This window comes from Diabrotica virgifera, chromosome 4, assembly GCF_917563875.1.
Source record: "Diabrotica virgifera virgifera chromosome 4, PGI_DIABVI_V3a".
NCBI classification, from domain to species: Eukaryota; Metazoa; Arthropoda; class Insecta; order Coleoptera; family Chrysomelidae; genus Diabrotica; species Diabrotica virgifera.
The window spans coordinates 92578804-92601746 of record NC_065446.1 but is presented as its reverse complement, the minus strand read 5'-3'; the positions used below and the strand labels follow the sequence as shown (position 1 = coordinate 92601746).

The following is a 22943-nucleotide window of genomic DNA, read 5'->3' as shown; positions in this document are numbered from 1 at the left end:
TTTTTACTGCATTAAATCTCTTATTACACCCTTTAATTTAAATAAATCTCAAGCCAGCCCTGTTCAATAGTACCATTTCATCCCCTCCTAATTTTATCCTTACCCCTACAGACAGACAATTTTGGATTCGGGACAGAAGAAATCTTGCTCTCTCTTATCAGCCGTTCGACGGTCAACAAGTACCACTCACACGTGAGAGTGCAATCTCTTCGCCACGATTTTTCGACGTATCAAGTCGGTACTGCTCATCTCTTGACGGTCCAGCCTTTCTTTTGGGCTGAAACGAACAATAGCAATATGTGCACGAACAGTAATTCGGGGAGTGACGCCATACACGATTTCGCAACAGTCAAAACGCGAGGCACGTGGTACGGAAACAGTCATCTTGTATGTGACCGGCTTCAGTGTTCCGGACAAGATTTCACAACTTGGTAAGACTTTATTATACATATGAATATTGTCTGTATAAAACCTTTATACTCCCACTTGAATCAGTAAACTAGCAATCCTTAACTACAGTCCACACCCTCTGAAAGTATATTCATACTCTCATATATGTACATATTTCGTCCAGGACGGTTTACACACACAAATTAACACACAAAACTAATCAGAATTTGATATCTCTAGGGTGATAACATCGGCCCCAAACAATTTTTTCAACCACACACTTACTGTGGACTATAAGATATAGGCTAAGTATGTCAATTTTCAAAATGACAAATGTAATTTTATTACACCAATAATTGTGACTCATCCCATATAAGCATAATAATTAAATTAAGACCTCGAATTGGAATTTGCGAACGTTTGAATCGAACCAGCCAGAGAATGATTCCTACGAGGCGTTAAGACCGTAAAAAATCTACATTCCGATGTATAATAAGAAGGAAATATCTCGTCATTCCCTAGTGTTTGTATTTGGTGAATGCGGTCATAAAACATTTACGTATTTTTCGTCCGTGTTAAAGTATATACCGAATTCCTAACTTTATATTACGAATACAACTATCACAAAAATCTGTGTACTTAAATTGATATTTTTAAAATAGAGATTTCCCGTATAATTTCAGTTAGTTTTAAAATAAGTTATCACTCTTTTTGGTTTAAGAACGTGTGGAAAGGCAAATGTCTCTTTGACTATTCTAGCGGAGGCTCTACTACTCCTTCACTGTGCAGTGTTTTCCCGGCCATTTTCAACATGGCTTTGCTTTCTATATTTCCGTCGAGAATGCTCATTCCAGCTCCTGTTACTCGCTCCCCTTTTTCTTGAGGCGTTGCAGGCGGTTGGCCGATGCCCCACACTTCCATATGTCGGAAGGTAAATTCTTTGGCGTGGGAGAGTTGATTGTAACTTCTGTATGTTGTACACGAGGGACTGCTTTGACCACTACCGTATTCGCTGTCGATCCAAAGACCACAATATCCATGTTGACCGCCAATTGCCTGAAACACAATCACAATATTATTTTATAAACTTAATATTATAAAGCTTAACACCAAATGGCTTGAACAAGAACGATATTGACTTTATATTTATTAACAAAAAGATGCTGTTCAAGACGTAACTGTATTAAATCAAAACTTTAAAAAGGGCAAAACCCTGTAGTTGGCTGTATACCTTCGATAAGACAACGCATAATGAAGTAAACACCTCTGTTGTATATAGGTATATGAATTTATTAAAAAATTCCTTAAAATTTATCCACAAGGTATTGGAAAATTACAATGCACAAAACGTTTTCGGTCAAAACTGACCATCATCAGTGTGCACCTGGAAATAAGTAAACCCCTTAAATTTAAAAGCAAAAGGGTGAAATTTTGACAGTTGGAAAAATAGAAAATGTTGTTACTTACGTCCAGTGTACAAGTATTTGAAACTAGCCACTTCATTAGGTGTAAAAACCTCTAAATTACATTATTGATATATTTAACATTGAAAAGTGTTCGACATTAATTCGATGTATTAAGATTTATGGAATGCCATGTGGATGTACTTCATCCTTGCTCAAAATTGCACAAGGTAGTGCACAAGTGAGAGGTTAACGACCAACTGGCTGGTAGACTGATGGGTGCCAAAGATGTATAACAAGACACTTTTCTGTGACATCTTGTTATACATCTTTGGCACCCATCAGTCTACCAGCCAGTTGGTCGTTAACCTCTCACTTAAGCACTATGTGCAATTTCTAGAAAGGATGAAGTACATCCACATGGCATTCCATAAATCTTAATACATCGACTTAATGTCGACTACTTCTCAATGTTAAATGTATCAATAATGTAATTTAGAGGTTTTACACCTAATGAAGTGGCTAGTTCCAAATACCTATTTTTTCAACTGTCAAAATTTCACCCTTTTGCTTTTAAATTTAAGGGTTTTACTTATTTCCAGGATCACACTGATGATGGTCAATTTTGACCGAAAACGTTTTGTGCATTGTAATTTTCCACTACCTCGTGGATAAACTTTAAGGAATTTTTTAATAAATTCATATACCTATATACAACAGAAGTGTTTACTTCATTCTACGTTGTATTAAATCAATTTTCAAGCGGAAGTGACCATAGAATGGTTAGAGCAAAGATAGTCTTGAACGTAAAGAAGGAAATAAATGTGGTTAAGGTAACAAGGACTAAAAATGTTACACTCATTGCGATTACTAACACAAGTCATATCAGGAAGAAATAGAGACTAACCTACAGCAAGACGTGCAAGATGAAACCAATATTGAGCAGCTTAACGAAATGTTGGTGGACACCTTAAAGAAGACACAGAAGAAGATAAGTACACAAAGAACATTGTAGAGCTAAAAGACATTGTAGAGAAAGCAGCAGGCCTACGCCTCTCCGATAATGACTCCAATAAGAGCCGAAAAATCGTCGATTCAGAGTGCTGGACTGCGCTTCCTGTTCTAAGTGAAAAGTAAGATTGTTTTGCCTTCGCATTGCAACTGAATAAAAATGGTATACATTTTTATTTTATATTAGTATTACTCCTATAGAGTAACTAGGTCCATTTTACGTTGGAACTTTACCAAGCTGCAGACGGGTGTTGTGAATTGCAACTTTTTAGAATTCCCTCTTGTCTTCACTGCAGCATCCATCTGGCTTGCAAATTTTAGAAGCCATGGAGGTGTTATCACTTATCAGGGAAATGGACCAATAAGTTTTCAATTTAAAAATCTTTTAGTAATATTTTTAATATTGTTCAATATTATTAATGTTCCTATTAGGATTGAAAACTTTACCTTTAATATTACAATACTTTAAAACTTTTACAACTTTAACAAAATGACAACTAGAAGCGTTAAATACAGCTGATCTATTAATTGTCAACTTTCTATGTTACTATTCAGTTTCTATACATTTTCTTCTGATGTTCTAAACGTCACTAGACATAAAAATAAACATTGCAACAAGTGAAGGGTCTAGGACTGTAATAGCTCAATGTTCCTATGTGCCTAGTAGGGTGGCGGTTACTGTATACCTAGGTCACACGATCAAACTAGGCAAACAGAATCAAACGGCAGAAATAACTACACTCCTGGCCAAAAAAATCGGGACACCTTAAAAATGGGTCATTTTTGATATCTCTAATCTCCTAAACCTGTTGTCCGATTTTAGTGATTTTTTAATATGTTACAGCCTTATTCTCTATGAATATGCATATAGTAATAGTGTTGCTGAACAGGTAAATGTCATTTTATACCGGGTGTAACAATGATACTGTGTTTTTTCATGAAAATTCGTAACACCCTGTGGAATATTTTTGGCATTTAAAAAATATTGAAATTAAAACTCAATTGTAGCCTTAGCCTTTCTTCACATTCTGCTTTTTGATTCATTCACTTATGTTATATAATGGAAAAATTAGGTACTTTGACAACTAGCCATGTTCTTCATCAATACAGGGTGTTTCTTAACAAGTGCGACAATCTTTAAGGGTTCATTCTGCATGAAAAAATAATGAAAGTTTGCTTTATAAACATATGTCCGCAAATGCTTCGTTTCCGAGATACGGGATGTTGAATTTTTTCTTACAAAATGACGATTTATTTATTGCTCTAAAACCTGTTGAGATATGCAAATGAAATTTGGTAGGTTTTAAGAGGTAGTTATTTCACATTTTTGACATACAACTAAAAATTTTATATTCGCCATTGGCGTGCATACAGGTAATATGACCAGGTAATATGACCCGCATGCACGCCAATGGTGAATATAAAATACATAATTGTATGTCTAAAAATGCGCAATAACTGCCTCTTAAAATCAACCAAATTTCATTTGCATATCTCAACCGGTTTTGGAGCAATAAATAAATCGTCAGTGTGTAAGAAAAAATTCAACATCCGGTATTTCGGAAACGAAGCATTTGCAGACATATGTTTATAAATCAAACGGTCATTATTTGTTCATGTAGAATTACCCCTTACAGTTTGTCGCACTTATTTAGAAACACCCTGTATTGATGAAGAACATGGCTAGTTCTCAAAGTAGCTAACTTTTTCATTATCAACATAAGTGAATGAGTCAAAAAGCAGAATGTTACGAAATGCTAAGGCTACAATTGAGTTTTAATTTCAATATTTTTTAAATGCTAGAATATTCCACAGGGTGTTACGAACTTTCAGGAAAAAACACAGTATTATTGTTAAACCCGGTATACAATGGCATTTACCTGTTCAGCAACACTATTACTACATCCATATTCTTAGAGAATAAGGCTATAACATATTAAAAAAATCACTAAAATCGGACAACAGGTTTAGGAGATTCGAGATATCAAAAATGACCCATTTTTAAGGTGTCCCGATTTTTTTGGCCTGGAGTGTAGAAGAATCCGAATGACTTGGGCAGCAGTAGGAACTCATTGATGTGTTAAAAACCAAAAAAATCCAATAAATCTAAAGAAAAGGGTATTCAACAGTCGTATTCTACCAGTTATGACCTATGTATTGGAGACGATGACACTTACAGAGGTGTTACAGAGGCCAATAGATTGACAACGACACAGGGCGAGGGCGATCGAACGAGCTGTTAGGAGTATCTCTGAGGGAACATATACGAAATGAGAACGTGCGAAGCAGGACGAAGGCGGAAGATGGAATTTTTGAGAATTGAGCAAATGAAATAGAACTGGGTAGTACACGTGGCACGACAAAGCGTTGGAAGGTGGACGAGAAGCATTGTACATTGGAGACCACGCGAGCACAGTTGTGGTAGAGGAAGACCACAAAAACGATGGCAGGACGACATCAAAGCAAAAATGGGGAGAAACTGGCACCAAATAGCACAAAACAGAGAAGAATGGAGAACTCATGGAGAGGCCTTTATCTAGGAGTGGATGCAAAAGTGGAGTGGCTGAAAAAGAAGATAGAGCGTTTTCCAATAGGGTGATTACTTCTGCCCCACGTGGTATACCGATTGAGCAATTTCTCATGGTTGGTATGGCCTTTAATGAGAGCGATAAAGAGACATGTATTTATTATACATTTAAAACGGTCTAGAAGATATACGCCGGCAAAGCGAGGTAGCACCAACAACCCACTTCGTGTCGTAGATAGGGCTTTCTCAGCACAGCGTTGTCAAAGTAGATTTAAAAAAGAAAATAACAAAGTAGAAAAAATTATAATATTTAACTTTTTGTGAACGAATATAATAAACAAATTATTTAAAAGAAAAAAACTTAAGTAAAAAAATATTGTTTTCATCCATTTTAAAAAAATGTTAAAACGTTGAAATATAATTCAACCTTTTTCACCCACTTTTTTTAAAATTGGTGAAAACAATATCTTTTACTTAAGTTTTTTTCTTTTAAATAATTTGTTTATTATATTCGTTCACAAAAAGTTAAATATTATAATTTTTTCTACTTTGTCATTTTCTTTTTTAAATCTACTTTGGCAACGCTGTGCTGAGAAAGCCCTACCTACGACACGAAGTGGGTTGTTGGCGCTACCTCGCTTTGCAGGCGTATATCTTCTAGACCGTTTTAAATGTATAATAAATACATGTCTCTTTGTCGCTCTCATTAAAGGCCATACCAACCATGAGAAATTGCTCAATCGGTATACAGGGTGCGCCAAACCTCTGGTTTTCTTTGATTACGGCTAAACTATGGGATATACAAAAAAATGTTTTTAACAAAACTAATGTATATCAAAACCGTCTATAATTTAAAATTATTTTCGATTATACAGGGTGAGTCAGAACGACGGTATGAACCATTTTTTTAAATGGGACACCCTATATATTAAATCATTTTTGAATATAGTTTTTAAAAATATGAAAAATTTGTATAAGGTCTTATAGGCCTAAGTTAATAATTTTCGAAATATTTATATTTTTATTGAGAAAAATGGTGATATAGGACTGTGGATTATGTTTCCAACGTAATAAAAATTTAAGTGGTAGGTCAAAGTTTTTATAATAGTGTCATTTTTAAATAATTTAATATCTTTTACTTATAGCCATAAAATATCCAGTGTGATCACTATTTGCAAAATCAAAATTTTCTTATTTTTTTTTAATTATTAGTATTGCATTTTGTAGTAAATATTACAACCTTTCGTTTGGTATAAGCTTGTATGTAGATAGCATGTTTGGTTTTGTAAATATTTAAAAAAGAACTGTAGATTTTACGTTTCGCGGATATTTTATATCCGCGATAATTTTAGTTAAATTTTTTTGCAAAAAAAATTATAATCTGATTTTAGAAACATACACTAAAATATCAAAGATGAAAATAAAAACGTAATTAAAGATTAAAATAAAACGTATGCAAGTGCAACTTAATTGAATTCAATAACTTTAAAATTATGTTACAAACAATTTTTTACCATACTAATAAGTAATTAATATGGATAAATTAATTATTCAGTTAAACAACCAATTCTAAAATCTACCCTAGTAACTTTATTAATAATTAATAATTAATAATAATTAATAATTAATAGTTAATAAGTTAATAATTAATTTACCTACATCTTGAGAACGTATAAAGTATGCTTTGAAACAAATGAACGTTATAGAAGTATATTATAAAGTAAATAGTATATATGCAGTCGTGTCACAAAAGCTGCTAATATTTCCTAATGGTTTCGCCTAAAACAAAAAAATGTTATATCCACCAATTGTTCGGTTGAAAAATTAAAATTTATAATATAAAAAATTGTTACAAAAATTTCAACTACAGTGGAACCCCGATAAGTCGGCCTCCGATAAGTCGGCCTCCGATAAGTCGGCCTCCGATAACCCGAAAGTTCGGCTAACCTGGACCGATTTTCATCAGACAAATCAAACATTATTTCAGTTTGACTGAGTTTTTTACCAAGAAATGAACAATACTGTATACAACTGTACGTAATTTAGATGTATTGTCCATATGCATTTCATGTTTTCGCGATTATAATAGAGTTTACCTGTAAGTATATAGTATTTTATTAATTTTTACCATATTCTCAGGCTAACCCGGATTTTCGATAACCCGGATCGGCCGCGGTCCCGATTAATCCGACCTATCGAGGTTCCACTGTACAAAAGAATTACCAGCTTTTGTGACACCAGTTAATACTATTTATATTAATAAATAATTTGGCTAATACACTTACCATTCATTTGTTTCAAAGCATACTTTATAATTATGTTCTCAAGATGTAAGTAAATTTAAAAGCTAAATAAGTTTAACTGATTACTCGTAAATACAATATAACTAACAATTAATTTGTTACAGGAAAGTTGCTGTGGTAGAAACATTACTAGGGTAGATATCAAATTTGGTTGTTTATTTTAGTAACTAATTTATGTATTCATTAGTATGGTAAAATATTTTTTGTAAAATAATTCTAAGTTATCAAATTCAATTGAATTGTACTAGTAAACGAATTATTTTAATCTTTAATTACGTTTTTATTTTCACATTTGATATTTTGATGTATGTTTCTAAAACCAGATTATAATTATTTTTTTTGCCAAAAATTTTTTTAATAAAAAATCCGCAAAAACGTAAAATCTATAGTTTTTTTAAAATATCTACAAAACAAAACATGCTAGGTACATACAACCTTATACCAAAAGAAAGGTTGTAATATTTACTACAAAAGGCAATACTAATATACAGGGTGTTCCATTAAAAAAAATTAGAAAATTTTGTATTTGCAAATAGTGATTTGTATATTTTATGGCTATATGTCAAATATGTTAATTTATTTAAAAATAACAGTACACTAAAAAAACTTTGAGATGTTATTTAAATTTTTATTACCTTGAAAGCCTAATTCACAGCCCTTTGAATATTATTATCATTTTTCTCAATAAAAATGTAAATATTTCGAAAATTGTTAACTTTATTTTTAAAAAATATATTCAAAAATGATTTAATATATACGGTATTCCATTAAAAAAAAAACACAACTTTGGTTCGTACCGTCGTTCTGACTCACCCTGTATAATCGAAAATAATTTTAAATTATAGACGGCTTCGATATACATTGATTTTAAACAAACTGGAACATGAAGTAAAAACCACTTCTATGTAAAAGGTATATTTACTAAAAAATTTTTAGAATCCCAATGGATTCAATAAAATGAGTTCATCAGAACGTTTTCAAACCTATCGGTCCATCATCAGTGAATCTAAAATCAAATAAGTAATCCCACTATTAAAATTGAAAAGATGGTTGAAATTGTGAAAGTTAAAAAATGTGGTTATGATTACTTACTTGAATACTTGCAAAATAGCCCCAGAACCAAACAATGGTTGTGATTATAAATAAATCTACATTATGTTAAAATAAATTTAAAATGGCTAAACGCCGATGTTCAGGGATTAAACCTCTGGGAACATGGTGAAACTCTACCCGAGGACCCAATCAACCATCTTCGGTCAACGATGACTACTAAGTGTCAAAGCTTTGTAGTAGTCATCGTTAACCGAAGATGGTTGATTGGGTCCTCGGGTAGAGTTTCACCATGTTCCCAGAGGTTTAATCCCTGAACATCGGCGTTTAGCCATTTTAAATTTATTTTAACATAATGTAGATTTATTTATAATCACAACCATTGTTTGGTTCTGGGGCTATTTTGCAAGTATTCAAGTAAGTAATCATAACCACATTTTTTAACTTTCACAATTTCAACCATCTTTTCAATTTTAATAGTGGGATTACTTATTTGATTTTAGATTCACTGATGATGGACCGATAGGTTTGAAAACGTTCTGATGAACTCATTTTATTGAATCCATTGGGATTCTAAAAATTTTTTAGTAAATATACCTTTTACATAGAAGTGGTTTTTACTTCATGTTCCAGTTTGTTTAACTATAAGGTATACAGCCAACCCAGGGAACTACCCCTTTTTACATTAATTTTGTTAAAAATATTTTTAATAGCACACACAGCGAATTAATGAAGTATGTCTAAGTTGAATTACTTTGGATTTTTACATACAAATCCTATCTTACCATGCCGTTTGGAAGCGTCTGCTGATGTAAATTAAGATACTGGAAGTTCTGGTTGTAACCTGTAGATGTAAACACTCGCATTCTTGGAGCTAACGTAAAGAGGAAACTGCTATCGTCGCCAAAGAATTTGGCATTCAGTTCCCAATTTGCGGGAGCGAATCCTCCAAACGTGTAACCGTTGGAATCTTCTACTACGAGCACTGATGGTCCCTGATTAACTATCCTACCTAAAATAGTTCATGTTATTAGTCTATTCTTCTAGTGAGTGATTGTAAAACAGGTAATATAAATGGACCAATCATAGGTGATTAATCAGGATTTAAATACCAGCTTGTTTAATTTCGAGGAAGCATTTGATACGGCACGACACACGGTGGTCCAAAAACCTGAAAAGATGCCGAAATATGAAAACGTTTTTTGATTTGCATGAAATTAGGCATCCAGGGGTTTTTGAGGTCGCTAATTACGAATCCGAAGTCTAAACTGCAAAAAACAAAATGGCGGATGTAATATGGAGGGTTTATGTATTTTAAATATATATAATACTGTCGAAATTTGATATCCGGGGGTTTTTGAGGTTGCTGATTACGAATTCGAAATAGAAATTTCAAAAAACAAAATGGCGGATACAATCCGCAATTTTTGAAGTTATACTTCTTTATCGGCGATAGAGGGTGATTTTTTTATATGTTAAAACCTATCAGCCCGGCGCATGCGCATTATAACTTTGTTCTGATTGGATGTTCAAATGACATGTCAAAAATTATCCGATATGGCAGCTGTGGTTTGGAGGTAAAGGTAAAGGTAAACAAATGTATAATATATTAGTTTTATTGTTGTGAGGACAGAAACAAAAAAGTTTATAATATTGTAGTGACTTTTAAATAGTTTTTAAAAGCAACAGGTACGTAATAATTGTTAATGTATCATGGGTATAAACCTACCTAATTGATCTGCCAAAATACATAGTATGTAATACTTTTATTTATATAATTTGATTACCATCAAAATTTCTATCAATATTCACCTAATATATTGTTTTTTTGCTCTATGTTTTGTTGTATTTTTTCAATTCTAAATCATTTCAATTCAAAATTAAAATAATTTGATCAATTTTCAAAATATCAAAATATCACAAGTTTAATCCGTTTAGTTAGTCGATCTTCGTAAATAATGACACATAGTGTCCGTGGCTACGCGGAGAAGGCGAATGAATTCCAATACCAACCGCTCTTATCAGCGCTGGTTCGAGTCCCAATAGAAACTTTCTTTTTTGTTTTTTTTTAATACATTTTATGATTGTAAATATATGTATTATATAATTGTATTTTCAGAAAATACGTATTTAGTTAAAAAAATTTTCGACAATTAATGTTCAGACATCATTTGTGGCTTGTTTAATGTGTTTGTGTGTGTTTTATTCTTTTATTATTTTAATTTTTGGCACTGTTCTAATAAAAATGTTTGAGAAGTAGTAAGTATAAATTAGTTTAATATTTAAACAAAATATAAATAAAAAGTATATTAATTTCGTTTAAATCATATAATAGAAGTATAACTTCTTACGTGCGTACAAAGTACACACACATTCTTTTTTTATTCCAACGTTATATTCGATTATTAATCATATGAAAGTCAAAACTAATTTTTACTTTATTTTTCAATAATACTGTAATACCTGACCCTTTTATCTACGATTTTACCCTATGATACTGAAATAACTAAAGATCTACAGTCATAACAACTACCTGAATGCTGCGGCATGATCTGTTTATTCTGCGTTGTTAACGATTCATATTGAAACTCATAGCGCAAAGCGCTTGTACAAAAAATTCTCGAAAAACCAAAGGGGCAGATAGTGGCAGCTAATTTTTTTGAATCTTAATGAGAGAAATATAAGCTAAATGATGATTGTAGTAACATCTTGGAATTCGATGGAATACTTAACTATTTGGCTATTTGAAAATTTAATTTTTTCAAAATATATACTTTCTTATTACTTAATTTCAACTTAAAATCTACTAAATACAACACATATACAAATATTTTGATATTATCGGCTTTTATTAAACGGCAACTATAATAGACGATATTGATAAGAGACAGCTGACATGGTTCGGTCACGTTAAAAGAATGAATGAGACTCGCTGGCCGAGAAAAATATTAGAGTGGGTCCCACCGGAGAGAAGAAGAAGAGGACGACCACGGAGAAGCTGGAGGGACAATATTCAGGAGGCAATGGATTCCAGGCAATTAGATGAAGATATGTGTTACGATAGAAAAAATTGGAAGCTGGGTATGGAGAGGCGGCGACAGCCGTAGAAATCCATTATATCTATATATATATATATATATATATATATATATATATATATATATATATATATATATACAGGGTGTCCAGAAACTCTACCGACAAACGCAGACAGGAGATTCCTCAGATAATTTTAAGTTTAACCCAATTCACCTAGTCCGAAAATGCTTCCTAAGGGAGCTAGAGCTCTTTGAAGATGGCGCCATGTAATTAGTTTTTCTTAAATACCTCCAGAACGCTTCTATTTAGAAAAACGAAAATTTGTATACATATTTACTTTCCAGAAATGAGTCGATTCCATCCATTGCGAATTTATATTACCGGTCATAGGCGTCCGTTTTGGGTAAGGCAACGGTTATTTTATTGCATAACTTTTATGTCTTTAAATTTAAAGCATTTTTGATACTGGATTATTAAATTGTGAGGTATTCTAGTACTAAAAGTTACTCTTACTTTAAGTCGGTAGGACACACCGTTTTCTAGAAAAATCGATTTGAATGTCTTTGGTTTTGGGAATTTGAAAAAAAAAAAGTTGAAAAAAATTAAAAAAAAAACGATGTATTTTACCAACTTAAAGCAAGAGTAACTTTTAGTACTCGAATATCTCATAATTGAATAATCTAGTGTCAAAAATACTTAAAAATTAAAGATAATAAAGTTATGCTATAAAATGACTGTTGACCTACCCAAAACGGACGCCTATGACCGGAACTAGAAATTCGCCATTAATGAAATAGATTAATCTCTGGAATATAAATAAATGTACCAGTTTTCATCTTTCTAAATATTTTTTTTTGAATCTTCTTTTTTTGAAATTCAAAGAACGAAAAATTTTCAAATCGATTTTTCTAGAAAACGGTGTATTCTATCGACTTAAAGTAAGAGTACCTTTCAGTACTAGAATAGCTCACAATTTAATAATTCAGAGTAAAAAATGCTTAAAAATTAAAGACAAAAAAGTTAGGCGATAAAATAACCGTTGCCCTACCCAAAAAGGACGCCTATGACCGGTACTTGAAATTCGTAATGGATGGAATCGATTCATTTCTGGAAAGTAAATATGTACACCAATTTTCGTTTTTCTAAATAGAAGCGTTCTGGAGGTATTTAAGAAACACTAATTACATGACGCCATCTTCAAAGAGCTCTAGCTTCCTTAGGAAGCATTTTCGGACTAGGTGAATTGGGTTAAATTGTCCTAAAATTATCTGAGGAATCTCCTGTCTTCGTTTGTCGGTAGAGTTTCTGGACACCCTGTATATATATATATATAATATATATATATATATATATATATATATATATATATATATATATATATATATATATATATATATATATATATATATATATATATATATATATATATATATATATATATATATATATATATATATATATATATATATATATATATATATATATATATATATATATATATATATATATATATAGTGGTTTGAAGTTTCAGCAATTCGGTAATGTGAAATAAAAGTCTATTTGTTATTTCTCAATATTTCGTCACACTTTTGTGACTTCTTCAGGAGAAAACTGTAAATTTATTAAGATTAGAAATTAACAAAAGCTAAATATTTAATTACTTACAACTATAAGAGTATTAATTTAGATTTTTTTAACATATCGTAAGGGACATTGACTTAATTTTGATTTTGACATTTATTATTTCGGAGTTATGGTAACTGCAATAAACTTTATATTCATAGAATATTGTCTGATATTTAAAATTCTTTTTTTAATAATAAATAGGTCAAAGTAAACCAAAGAAAATATTAACGGAATTTTAAGGTGGAAAGGTATGATTAATAGTAGAAAAATTTTAGAAAGAGACTAGAGTATATTAAATTGATCTATAAAATGTAAGTGATGGTACATAGTGAGTTAGTATAAGGCTGATATTTTTCGAAATTAAATAAAAATTAAGATGGATTAATTATTAGGTGAATAATTGAGTAATTTGTTTGAATTTTTACACTTTTTGAAAATATTTTAAAGGTTATTTATTATTTAGAATGTTACAGTAGATATTACTCAAATGGTTAGTATCAGTCTTATAATTAATAGATTCTGGAGTTTTGATAATATGTACCATCTCAAGGAAGAGTCGTTTTTTATAATTGTCAACTTGTTCCAAGATTTTTACATTGTTAAAGTCAAATTTATGTCCCGTCTTTAAATGGTGTTCTACCAAGGCACAACAGTTTTTTCTGATATTACAGTCACTTTTATGTTGAGTGACACGTTGCTTAATATTGACTCTTCCTTGAGATGGTACATATTATCAAAACTCCAGAATCTATTAATTATAAGACTGATACTAACCATTTGAGTAATATCTACTGTAACATTCTAAATAATAAATAACCTTTAAAATATTTTCAAAAAGTGTAAAAATTCAAACAAATTACTCAATTATTCACCTAATAATTAATCCATCTTAATTTTTATTTAATTTCGAAAAATATCAGCCTTATACTAACTCACTATGTACCATCACTTACATTTTATAGATCAATTTAATATACTCTAGTCTCTTTCTAAAATTTTTCTACTATTAATCATACCTTTCCACCTTAAAATTCCGTTAATATTTTCTTTGGTTTACTTTGACCTATTTATTATTAAAAAAAGAATTTTAAATATCAGACAATATTCTATGAATATAAAGTTTATTGCAGTTACCATAACTCCGAAATAATAAATGTCAAAATCAAAATTAAGTCAATGTCCCTTACGATATGTTAAAAAAATCTAAATTAATACTCTTATAGTTGTAAGTAATTAAATATTTAGCTTTTGTTAATTTCTAATCTTAATAAATTTACAGTTTTCTCCTGAAGAAGTCACAAAAGTGTGACGAAATATTGAGAAATAACAAATAGACTTTTATTTCACATGACCGAATTGCTGAAACTTCAAACCACTATAACACAGTACGGTCGAAAATATTTGTACAAATATATATATATATATATATATATATATATATATATATATATATATATATATATATATATATATATATATATATTAAAGATGGCTCCACGAATATCCTCCATTTTGCAGAATTGAATTTTCGAGATACACGCATGAGACTATGTGTATAAAATATTCGTTATTCTTAACTGCGCTTCTGTTCCGTACGAAGGTCAACTTTGAACTGAACTGGAAATTCAGATATAGGAGATACAGCTCTAGGGTTGCCAACACTGAATAGGGAATTTAATTCCCTTTTAGAAAATGTAATAATATTCTCGAAACGTTGAATTTATTTTTGACTAGCTTTTCGGGATTTTGGACCACTGTGCGACAGGGAGAAATTGAGCCAAACGAGGATTCAACAGGCGAGATTTGCAACTTACTAACAGAGTTATACATCTATGGTGGAATATGCACGTACTTCTCCCTTATCGGGAACAAGGAATTTTAAACAATTCTCTTGTTAGAAATAATTATTTGTGTAAATTGTTTATTAGCCCACCTACTCCACGAACACACGACTTACATGATCAAAACTCAGCGAAACAAGGCCTCCGAAACTGACCCAGTCTCTTCTTCTTCTTACTTCTTACGGTGCCTATCCGTTGTGGATGTTGGCGATCACCTGGCCATCCTAATTTTGCTTGCCGCTATTCGGAATTGTCCTCTCTTTCCAAATACCTTGTCCTGAAGAATAAGTTGAAACAAGTCGTATAACATGGCCAATATATTTACGCCAGTCAATGAGAGCAAGAACAGGATATTACCTCCGAATTCTATCCTACTGCATGGATTTTAATGAAATTTTGGGAATAGCCTCCACTTATCTCCTAATTCAAAGTCTACTCTATGCCGATGTGTGCTTTTATCTTGGGGGTGGTTCCCACCCCTTCTTAGGGGTGGACAATTTATTGGTTAAAATAACTACGGAGTTCGCTAGAGAACCTAATTATAAGCAAAAACTGTTCTATAATTTTTTTTTGAAATCTCAATACTTTCTGAATTATTTGTGGTTGAAAATTGGCCATTTTCATTGAAACATAACACCTTTTCGAACGGTTTTTTGCGAATACCTTAAACACTATGCATCTAATTAAAAAAAAAACTATATAAAACATTTTTGTAGCTTACAAAAATACAGACATAATATGTTCCTTCATAAATCTTCTAATTATAATAAAAAAAGAGATATAGTAGGTGAAAAGAGTTTGTTTTTTGGTGCATGCTCAAATCGTTGTATTCAACTTGAAATAACACAGAAATGGTCAATTTTAGGTGTATAATATTACCAATACTTTTTGTAGTGCTTGAAAAGACATTTAAAATGAGCAATATTGGATGCCGATTACATTCAAACTAAGCGATATATGCTTCAAAAAAATTGATGACTAATGTATTTTAAGAAAAAATGCGAAGTGTATTTAACCCCTCATTAATCAGAATTTAAATGAATCGTTTTATTTCTACAATACCTTTTACTATAGTGTTATTTCTATGTTCAAAAAGTTGTACGGGTTTAAAATGAATTGTTTTTGAAAAAAATTAGATCAAATTATAGAGCGCATTTTGAAATTTTCTTAAAAATTTTCCTTTTTCTTCATATAACTTGAAAATGATAAGAGATACAAGGCGCGTTCCAAGACGCTCGATCCCTTGAACCGTTACGAAATCGATTGGACCGTTTTAATGCGCAGAATCGCCCTCGAACGGTTTTCTTTCGATCCGGAAACGATTACTGGTACGTAACCCTCTTGGAACGTGTTTGTGTACCATTTGAAGTTCGAGTTGCGCCGGAGCCATTTTCTTCAACATACATACCACGTGTATTTGTTTATGTATAAAATTTGTTTTTGGAATTAAAACATTTTACACAAAATAAAAAGAAATTGATGTAAATAATGGTAAGTCAATATCATATAAGTTAATTTTACTAATTGGGTCATCATATTTCAAAACAAACCCCAGTTTATCTTAGTTATTTTCTACTAATAAATTAAACTCTGTGAGCATGTTAAAGACGCAATTTATTTATTTAGATGTTTCATTAAACTCACAGTTCCATATTTATGTCCAGGTAATGTTTTCAAAATTATAACAAAAATATTTTATATTTAAAATTACTTTGGAGTATGAGATCTTTTGATGTTGGATCTGGATGTCTTATACAGAAAACTCACACAAGCAGAGAATTTCATCACTTTTTTAAAACGATGCAGGAAGATCATCCTACATGGTTTGAGGTTACCATCCTAAATCAATGTATGATGGCGTATTCCCAACTCTATAAAATTATATAAAAATACTAGACACATTTTAATGTTTTGCTATTTTTATTGCAGAACTTTAGCCTTACCTAATTTTGCAGCAGTTACCTACAGTGACTTTGGACTATAAGTGGAGTGACAATGCATCAAAACTGTTGATAGATCTCTATAAACAGTATAGAAATAAAGTGGGCACAATGGAAATAAAAAGTGTCAAGATGCTTTGGGCAACAATAGCCCAAGAATTAAAAAAGCATAACATACATGTCACTCCGAACAACTGTATGAACAGATGGAGGGTTTTGGACCTAAACTACAAGAAGTTTGTAGACGATCAAGAACAAACAGGCCTCAAACGGAAGTTTTTCGAGTTTAAGGACGAAATATTTATCGACAAAGTAAATCATCATCAACCCGTACTCGTCCACTGCTGGATATAGGTCTCCCTCAGCTCTTTCCATATTTCTCTGTTTTGTGCGGCTTGCATCCAGTTGCCGACAATACGCTTCAGATCGTCAGCCCATCTGGTTGGTGGTCGTCCTCTGCTCCGTAGTGCTTCTTCTCGTGGCCTCCACTCGACAATACGTTTTGTCCATCGGTTGTCTGACATTCTGGCGACGCGTCCTGCCCAATTCCACTTGAACGACGCGATTCTTTCGACGGCGTCCGTTGTTCTTGTTCTACGACGTATTTCTTCGTTTGGGATTCGGTCCCTCAGGGAGACACCCAACATCTGGCGCTCCATAGCCCTCTGAGTTATGCGAATCTTGTTCACTAACTTTTTTGTAAGTGTTAATGTCTCCGCTCCATAAGTGAGTACAGGCAATACACACTGGTCAAAGATTTTCCTTTTCAGGCATATGGGTAAGTCCGATTTAAATACACAGCTCAGTTTACCAAACGCTACCCAGGCTAATCCTATGCGACGTGGGAGCTCGCACGTCTGGTTATCTCTTCTCAACCGAATTTCATGTCCCAAGTACTTATAAGATGCAGTCTGCTCAATATCCATTCCATCAACAACAATATTACGATTTAGCACCAGATTAGTCATTATTTGCGTCTTGTTGATATTAATCTTTAGTCCGACCTCTAAGGAAGCGTGATGTAACTTGTTCAACATTATTATTGTATCATCCATACGATCGGCTATAAGAACGATGTCATCTGCGAATCTCAAATGACTGAGCTTCTCTCCATTTATATTGATACCATATTCGTTCAGATCTGCCTTCTTAAAACTGTGTTCTAAAAGGGTTGGGAACAGCTTTGGTGAGATGGTGTCTCCTTGCCGTACTCCTCGCTGCATACAGAATGGTGGTTGTTAGTACTATATCCGGATCTAAACCCAGCTTGTTCTCTAGGCTGATAGAAGTCTAACTTAGCCTCCAGTCTTTTTTTGATAATTTTTGTGAAAAGCTTATATATGTGTGATAGCAGACTGATAGGACGGTAGTTTTTTAGATCTGTTATGTCACCTTTCTTGTACAATAAAACAATGACTGCATTGTTCCATTGAGAAGGGGTTTTTCCCTTGGTAAATGCACTCGGTGAAAAGTTTGGCCAAAACCTGGATAATTTTATTTCCACCTTGTTTGATTTCCTCGATCACTACTCCGTCATCGCCAGGGGATTTATTATTTTTCATTTCTGAAAGTGTCTTTTTAACTTTGTATGGTGTTACTTCTGGCATTAATTCTGATCCCTGGTTTGTGATTTTGGGCAGGGGATGATCTTGCCTTGCGTTGGTGCTCTCATACATTTCGCGATAAACCGATTCGACAACCTTAAGGATTTCGGCTCTATCCGTAGCAATGTTGTTGTCTTTGTTTCTTATTCTGTACATATTTTTGTTGCCAATGTTATTCGTATTTCGCCGCAAAACTTTTAAACTTTTGTTTTCTTGAATTATTTGAGTTATTTCTCTTGTATTGTTTTCTCTTATGTCTTTTCGGATTGATCGGTGGGTATCTTTATTTAATTTCTTCAATGTTGTGTAGTTGGAGTCGTATTTTTCCGTCAGTTGTCTTCTTTTACTTATTAACTCTTTGGTATCTTGGCTTAATTTTTCTTTATGGGTCACCGCCGTCGGGCAGCACTCCCTTTCGGTTTCTTTTAGTGCCTTCGTTATGAGATTATTTGCTAGTTCGATGTCTTCTATTTCGTTTTCAAAGTCTTGGAAACTACTCCGTACTACTTGTCTCTACTCCGAGGAAATCTTTTAAGAAGCAGTGGATGATGTTGAAGCCGTAATTCGAATTAACGGAGAATGTATCAATAACATAAGATACGCAGACGACACGGTGGTATTCGCTGAGAGTTCTGAAGCCCTCCCGGAGTTAATGAACAGAACCGCAGAAGTCAGTCAGAGATACGGCCTTTCACTAAACACTAAGAAAACAAAATGTATGATGATCTCTAAGAAGGAACAACAATTTGGACGAATCAGTGTGAATCATCAACAAATAGAAAGAGTAAAAACATACACCTACCTTAGTACGAACGTCAATGAAAATTGGGACCATTCCATAGAAATCAAATGTAGGATAGATAAAGCAAGATGCATTTCAAAAAATGGCTAAGTTATTCAAATGTCATGATTTGTCGATACCCATAAAAATCAGGTTACTACGATGAAAAAACAGCCAAAATCGAATACCTCGGTAACATCATGAGGAACAGTGAAAGATATGGACTGCTGCAACTAATCTTGCAAGAAAAAGTGGAAGGAAAGCGAGGACCAGGAAGGCGAAGGATTTCCTGGCTGAAAAAACTACGTATGTGGTTCAACACAACAACCACAAATATTTTTAGAGCAGCAGTGTGCAAAGTACAGATTGCCATGATGGTTGCCAACATCCGAAACGGATAGGCACTATAAGAAGAAGAGAACACGGATGGGAGCGTGTTGTTAAGTCAAATGGGAATTAATGACTGGTACAAACTAGTATTTACAATAAGATTTTCTATATTATATGAATCTTACCTATAAGTGTTGAAAAAGATTCTCCGTGAATTTGTGAACTAAAGAGAAACCTCCATTCTAATTGATATTGTTGAGGTAAGTGCGCATTAATAAAAACTATCTGATTTAAATCCAGTATACTTGGATAAGAAGGCATCAGGTCTAAACCGCGACAGAACGGAACTAGACTTCGGTCCTTTTCCTTTTCTATGGCGCTATCATGTTCTTCCGCTGGTATAGTTGATCCTAAAATTATTTACAATAATTAATGTTACAAATGTAGGTATAATAAAACGACTATTAGCTAGAGACGTCGTCGACTACACATAAATATAAAGGCAGAGAGAACGATCATGATGATCATCATCAATTGCGCTACAACTCTAGTTGAATCTCGACCTTTCAAAATCTATTTCGCCAGTCAACCCATCAATTAATTGCCAGTTTGCCTATTATTCTAGTATCTTCATCTAATCCATCCTTCTATCAAGTTTTGACCTACCTCGCTGTGACATGAGGATCCGTCTAGGTCTAGGAGAATTGTTCTGCTAGATGTCCTGCCATCTTAGTTTTCCTATTTTTATGCAAGATATCACATCTTTACCACGAGATATCTGTTCGAATCTCTGTGTTAACTAGAAAGTGGTCAGAGTCAATATTGAGGACCCAAATCCGAAAGGAGGGCCTTGCACGGTGTTGTGCAGTCGATCCTCTTCTACGCGGCACAGTCTGGAGTGAGGCGGTAGAGATACAGGCCTACAGGGGACTCATTACACGAGTGGACAGAACAAGTCTGCTGCGAGTGGCATGCGCCTATAGGACTGTGTTTGCAGCAGCCTTTTGGGCCATCACTGGATGTGTCCCGCTGCATGTGTTGGTAGTAGAAAGAAAAGAACTATATAAGAAGAGACCTTGAGCTCACTATGGCCTAGAGAAGACAGGAAAGAGAGAAGTCAACTGAAAGATGGCAGGAAGAATGGAACAACACGGAGCATGTGGCACAGTGGACAAAGATGCTGCTCCCGAACTTAAAAGATTGGATAGACTGTGGTCACAGGCGACTGGATTATTTCCTAACGCAGGTGTTCACAGGACACGGGTGTTTTAGAGCCTACCTCTCTAGGTTTGGAAAGGCCGACACTGATGAATGATCATACTGCAGACACCCGGACACTGTTACACATACGATGCTAGAGTGCAACAGATGGATAGTAGAAGTAGAAAGGAACAGAATGGAAAGAGAGACAGGTGTGAATTTAGTGACAGTGCGAGAAATGATTGAAAATAAATCTGGTTGGACTGGTATACACTATATCCGTGTAGTGATCAAGAAGAAAGAAGAGGAAAAACAGCTGTACCAACGATAGGGGTGAGAGGGAAATACATTGTAAGTAGAAGGTAGAGGGAATAAGTTTTGATGATAGATGAAGCTTTAAAAAACATACAAACAAAAAAACCCAATTTTGCGACCAAAAAAGGGGGAAACGGGGAGAAGGAAGGGCCTCCTTGCTTACAGTCTGTAAATAAATGAAGGTAAAGTGCTTCGGAAGCGATGTCGACCTTGCAGGGGCCACTCCGCTTTCGGAGCGCTGGATGACAGAGGAGGGTCTGGTTTAGCAGGTAGGCATTCGGCGTAGCCTCGGCGACGAGAGAGCGTTTTAAAGTATCGCGGGAACTATCGTTGGGGCTACGAAGAATGAATCATGCACTAAGGTCAGTCAGGCGGCGTTCTGGACTGATATGTCTTTTGAAGATTCCATTTTCCTCTTGAAAGATGAAAAAAAAAGGGTGCAGATATCCATTCGGTTGGAGTACTGTCTAGCATCTATAAGAACACCATAAATTGGAGTATTCGTTAGGCTATCGGGAGAGTTCAAGTCATTGTATGTATTTTTTTGTGTTTAAAACATTTGCTTCTCATGACCCTGTTCTTAGCTGTTATATACTTAACTGTTCGGTTCCCATTACAATTGATGTTATTGTAGAGAGATAGAGGTGTTATGTTTATCGATGTAAAGTAGATCAATTTCCTTCTGCACGATTTTTGAATTCAAGTCTCTGATTACTATCTTAAATTTTGAGCTCGTTACACTGATAAAAATAGGGATATTGAATCAATCTTTGCGGCAGAATTACGAGCTATTTATGGGCTTTCGAAGTGATATAGTTTCGATTTTTGAGCTCATCCCTTTCACCCAGAAACAACCCTTTAATTGATTTAACTTAAGAGAAAAATGCTGAGAAAAATTAAATTATATCGTATCACGGATATAATTCTTACAACGTATACACTCTAAGAATAAACTTTTAAATCACGCGCATTTCGATTATTGAGCTACAACCCCTTCACAAGAAAACCACCCCATCTTCCCGGCTTAAGAGAGAATTGTGTTTAAACTGAATTAAATTAATTATTTGGCGACTACATATCATTAAATCATTAATGAGCTCGCAAAATACGCGCATTTAGATCATTGAATTGCAATTTCTTTTCTATTGGCGGTGTGCAAGTACTTGTAGGAGATACGAGAAACGAACGTGTGCGAACAGCGGAGAAATCTTACAACTTTCTTAAATAATTCATTGTCAATTGAAGTTGTCAAAATGACGTATATTTCATACCTACTGTCATTGAAGAAGAAAAATTATATGTTGCTCCACAATATCGATATGATATGCAATTATTATATAAAAGTAAATTAATTTATTGTATTTTGCTTGCAGTACTGCATTTTAATAATTAATTTTATTTAATACATACAATTGTTTACCTTTTAATAACATAACCTTAATATTAATTTTTCTTCTTATAATTTGTTTTGGACTATGGGCTTGGCAATTATCCAGCAACCAGACTAATATAATTGGCCAATATAATTAAAAGTGAGAAAAATGTTGCCGAGCTATGAAACCAGGTGTCGCTTTTCCGAACTT

General features: G+C 33.3%; 1 protein-coding gene across 1 annotated transcript in view; it reads right to left on the bottom strand.

Moving 5' to 3' along the window:
• Nucleotides 1–901: 901 nt before the first annotated feature.
• The window catches only part of LOC126883059 (MTOR-associated protein MEAK7), an 86728-nt gene continuing 64686 nt past the window's right edge, over nucleotides 902–22943 (bottom strand). Inside the window, exons 4-6 of the mRNA XM_050648268.1 lie at nucleotides 20031–20255; nucleotides 9470–9696; nucleotides 902–1446 (exon numbers count right to left, since the gene is read on the bottom strand). Coding sequence (XP_050504225.1) covers nucleotides 1141–1446; nucleotides 9470–9696; nucleotides 20031–20255 — 758 coding nt within the window. The 3' untranslated portion in view covers nucleotides 902–1140. The remainder of the gene's footprint in view (nucleotides 1447–9469; nucleotides 9697–20030; nucleotides 20256–22943) is intronic.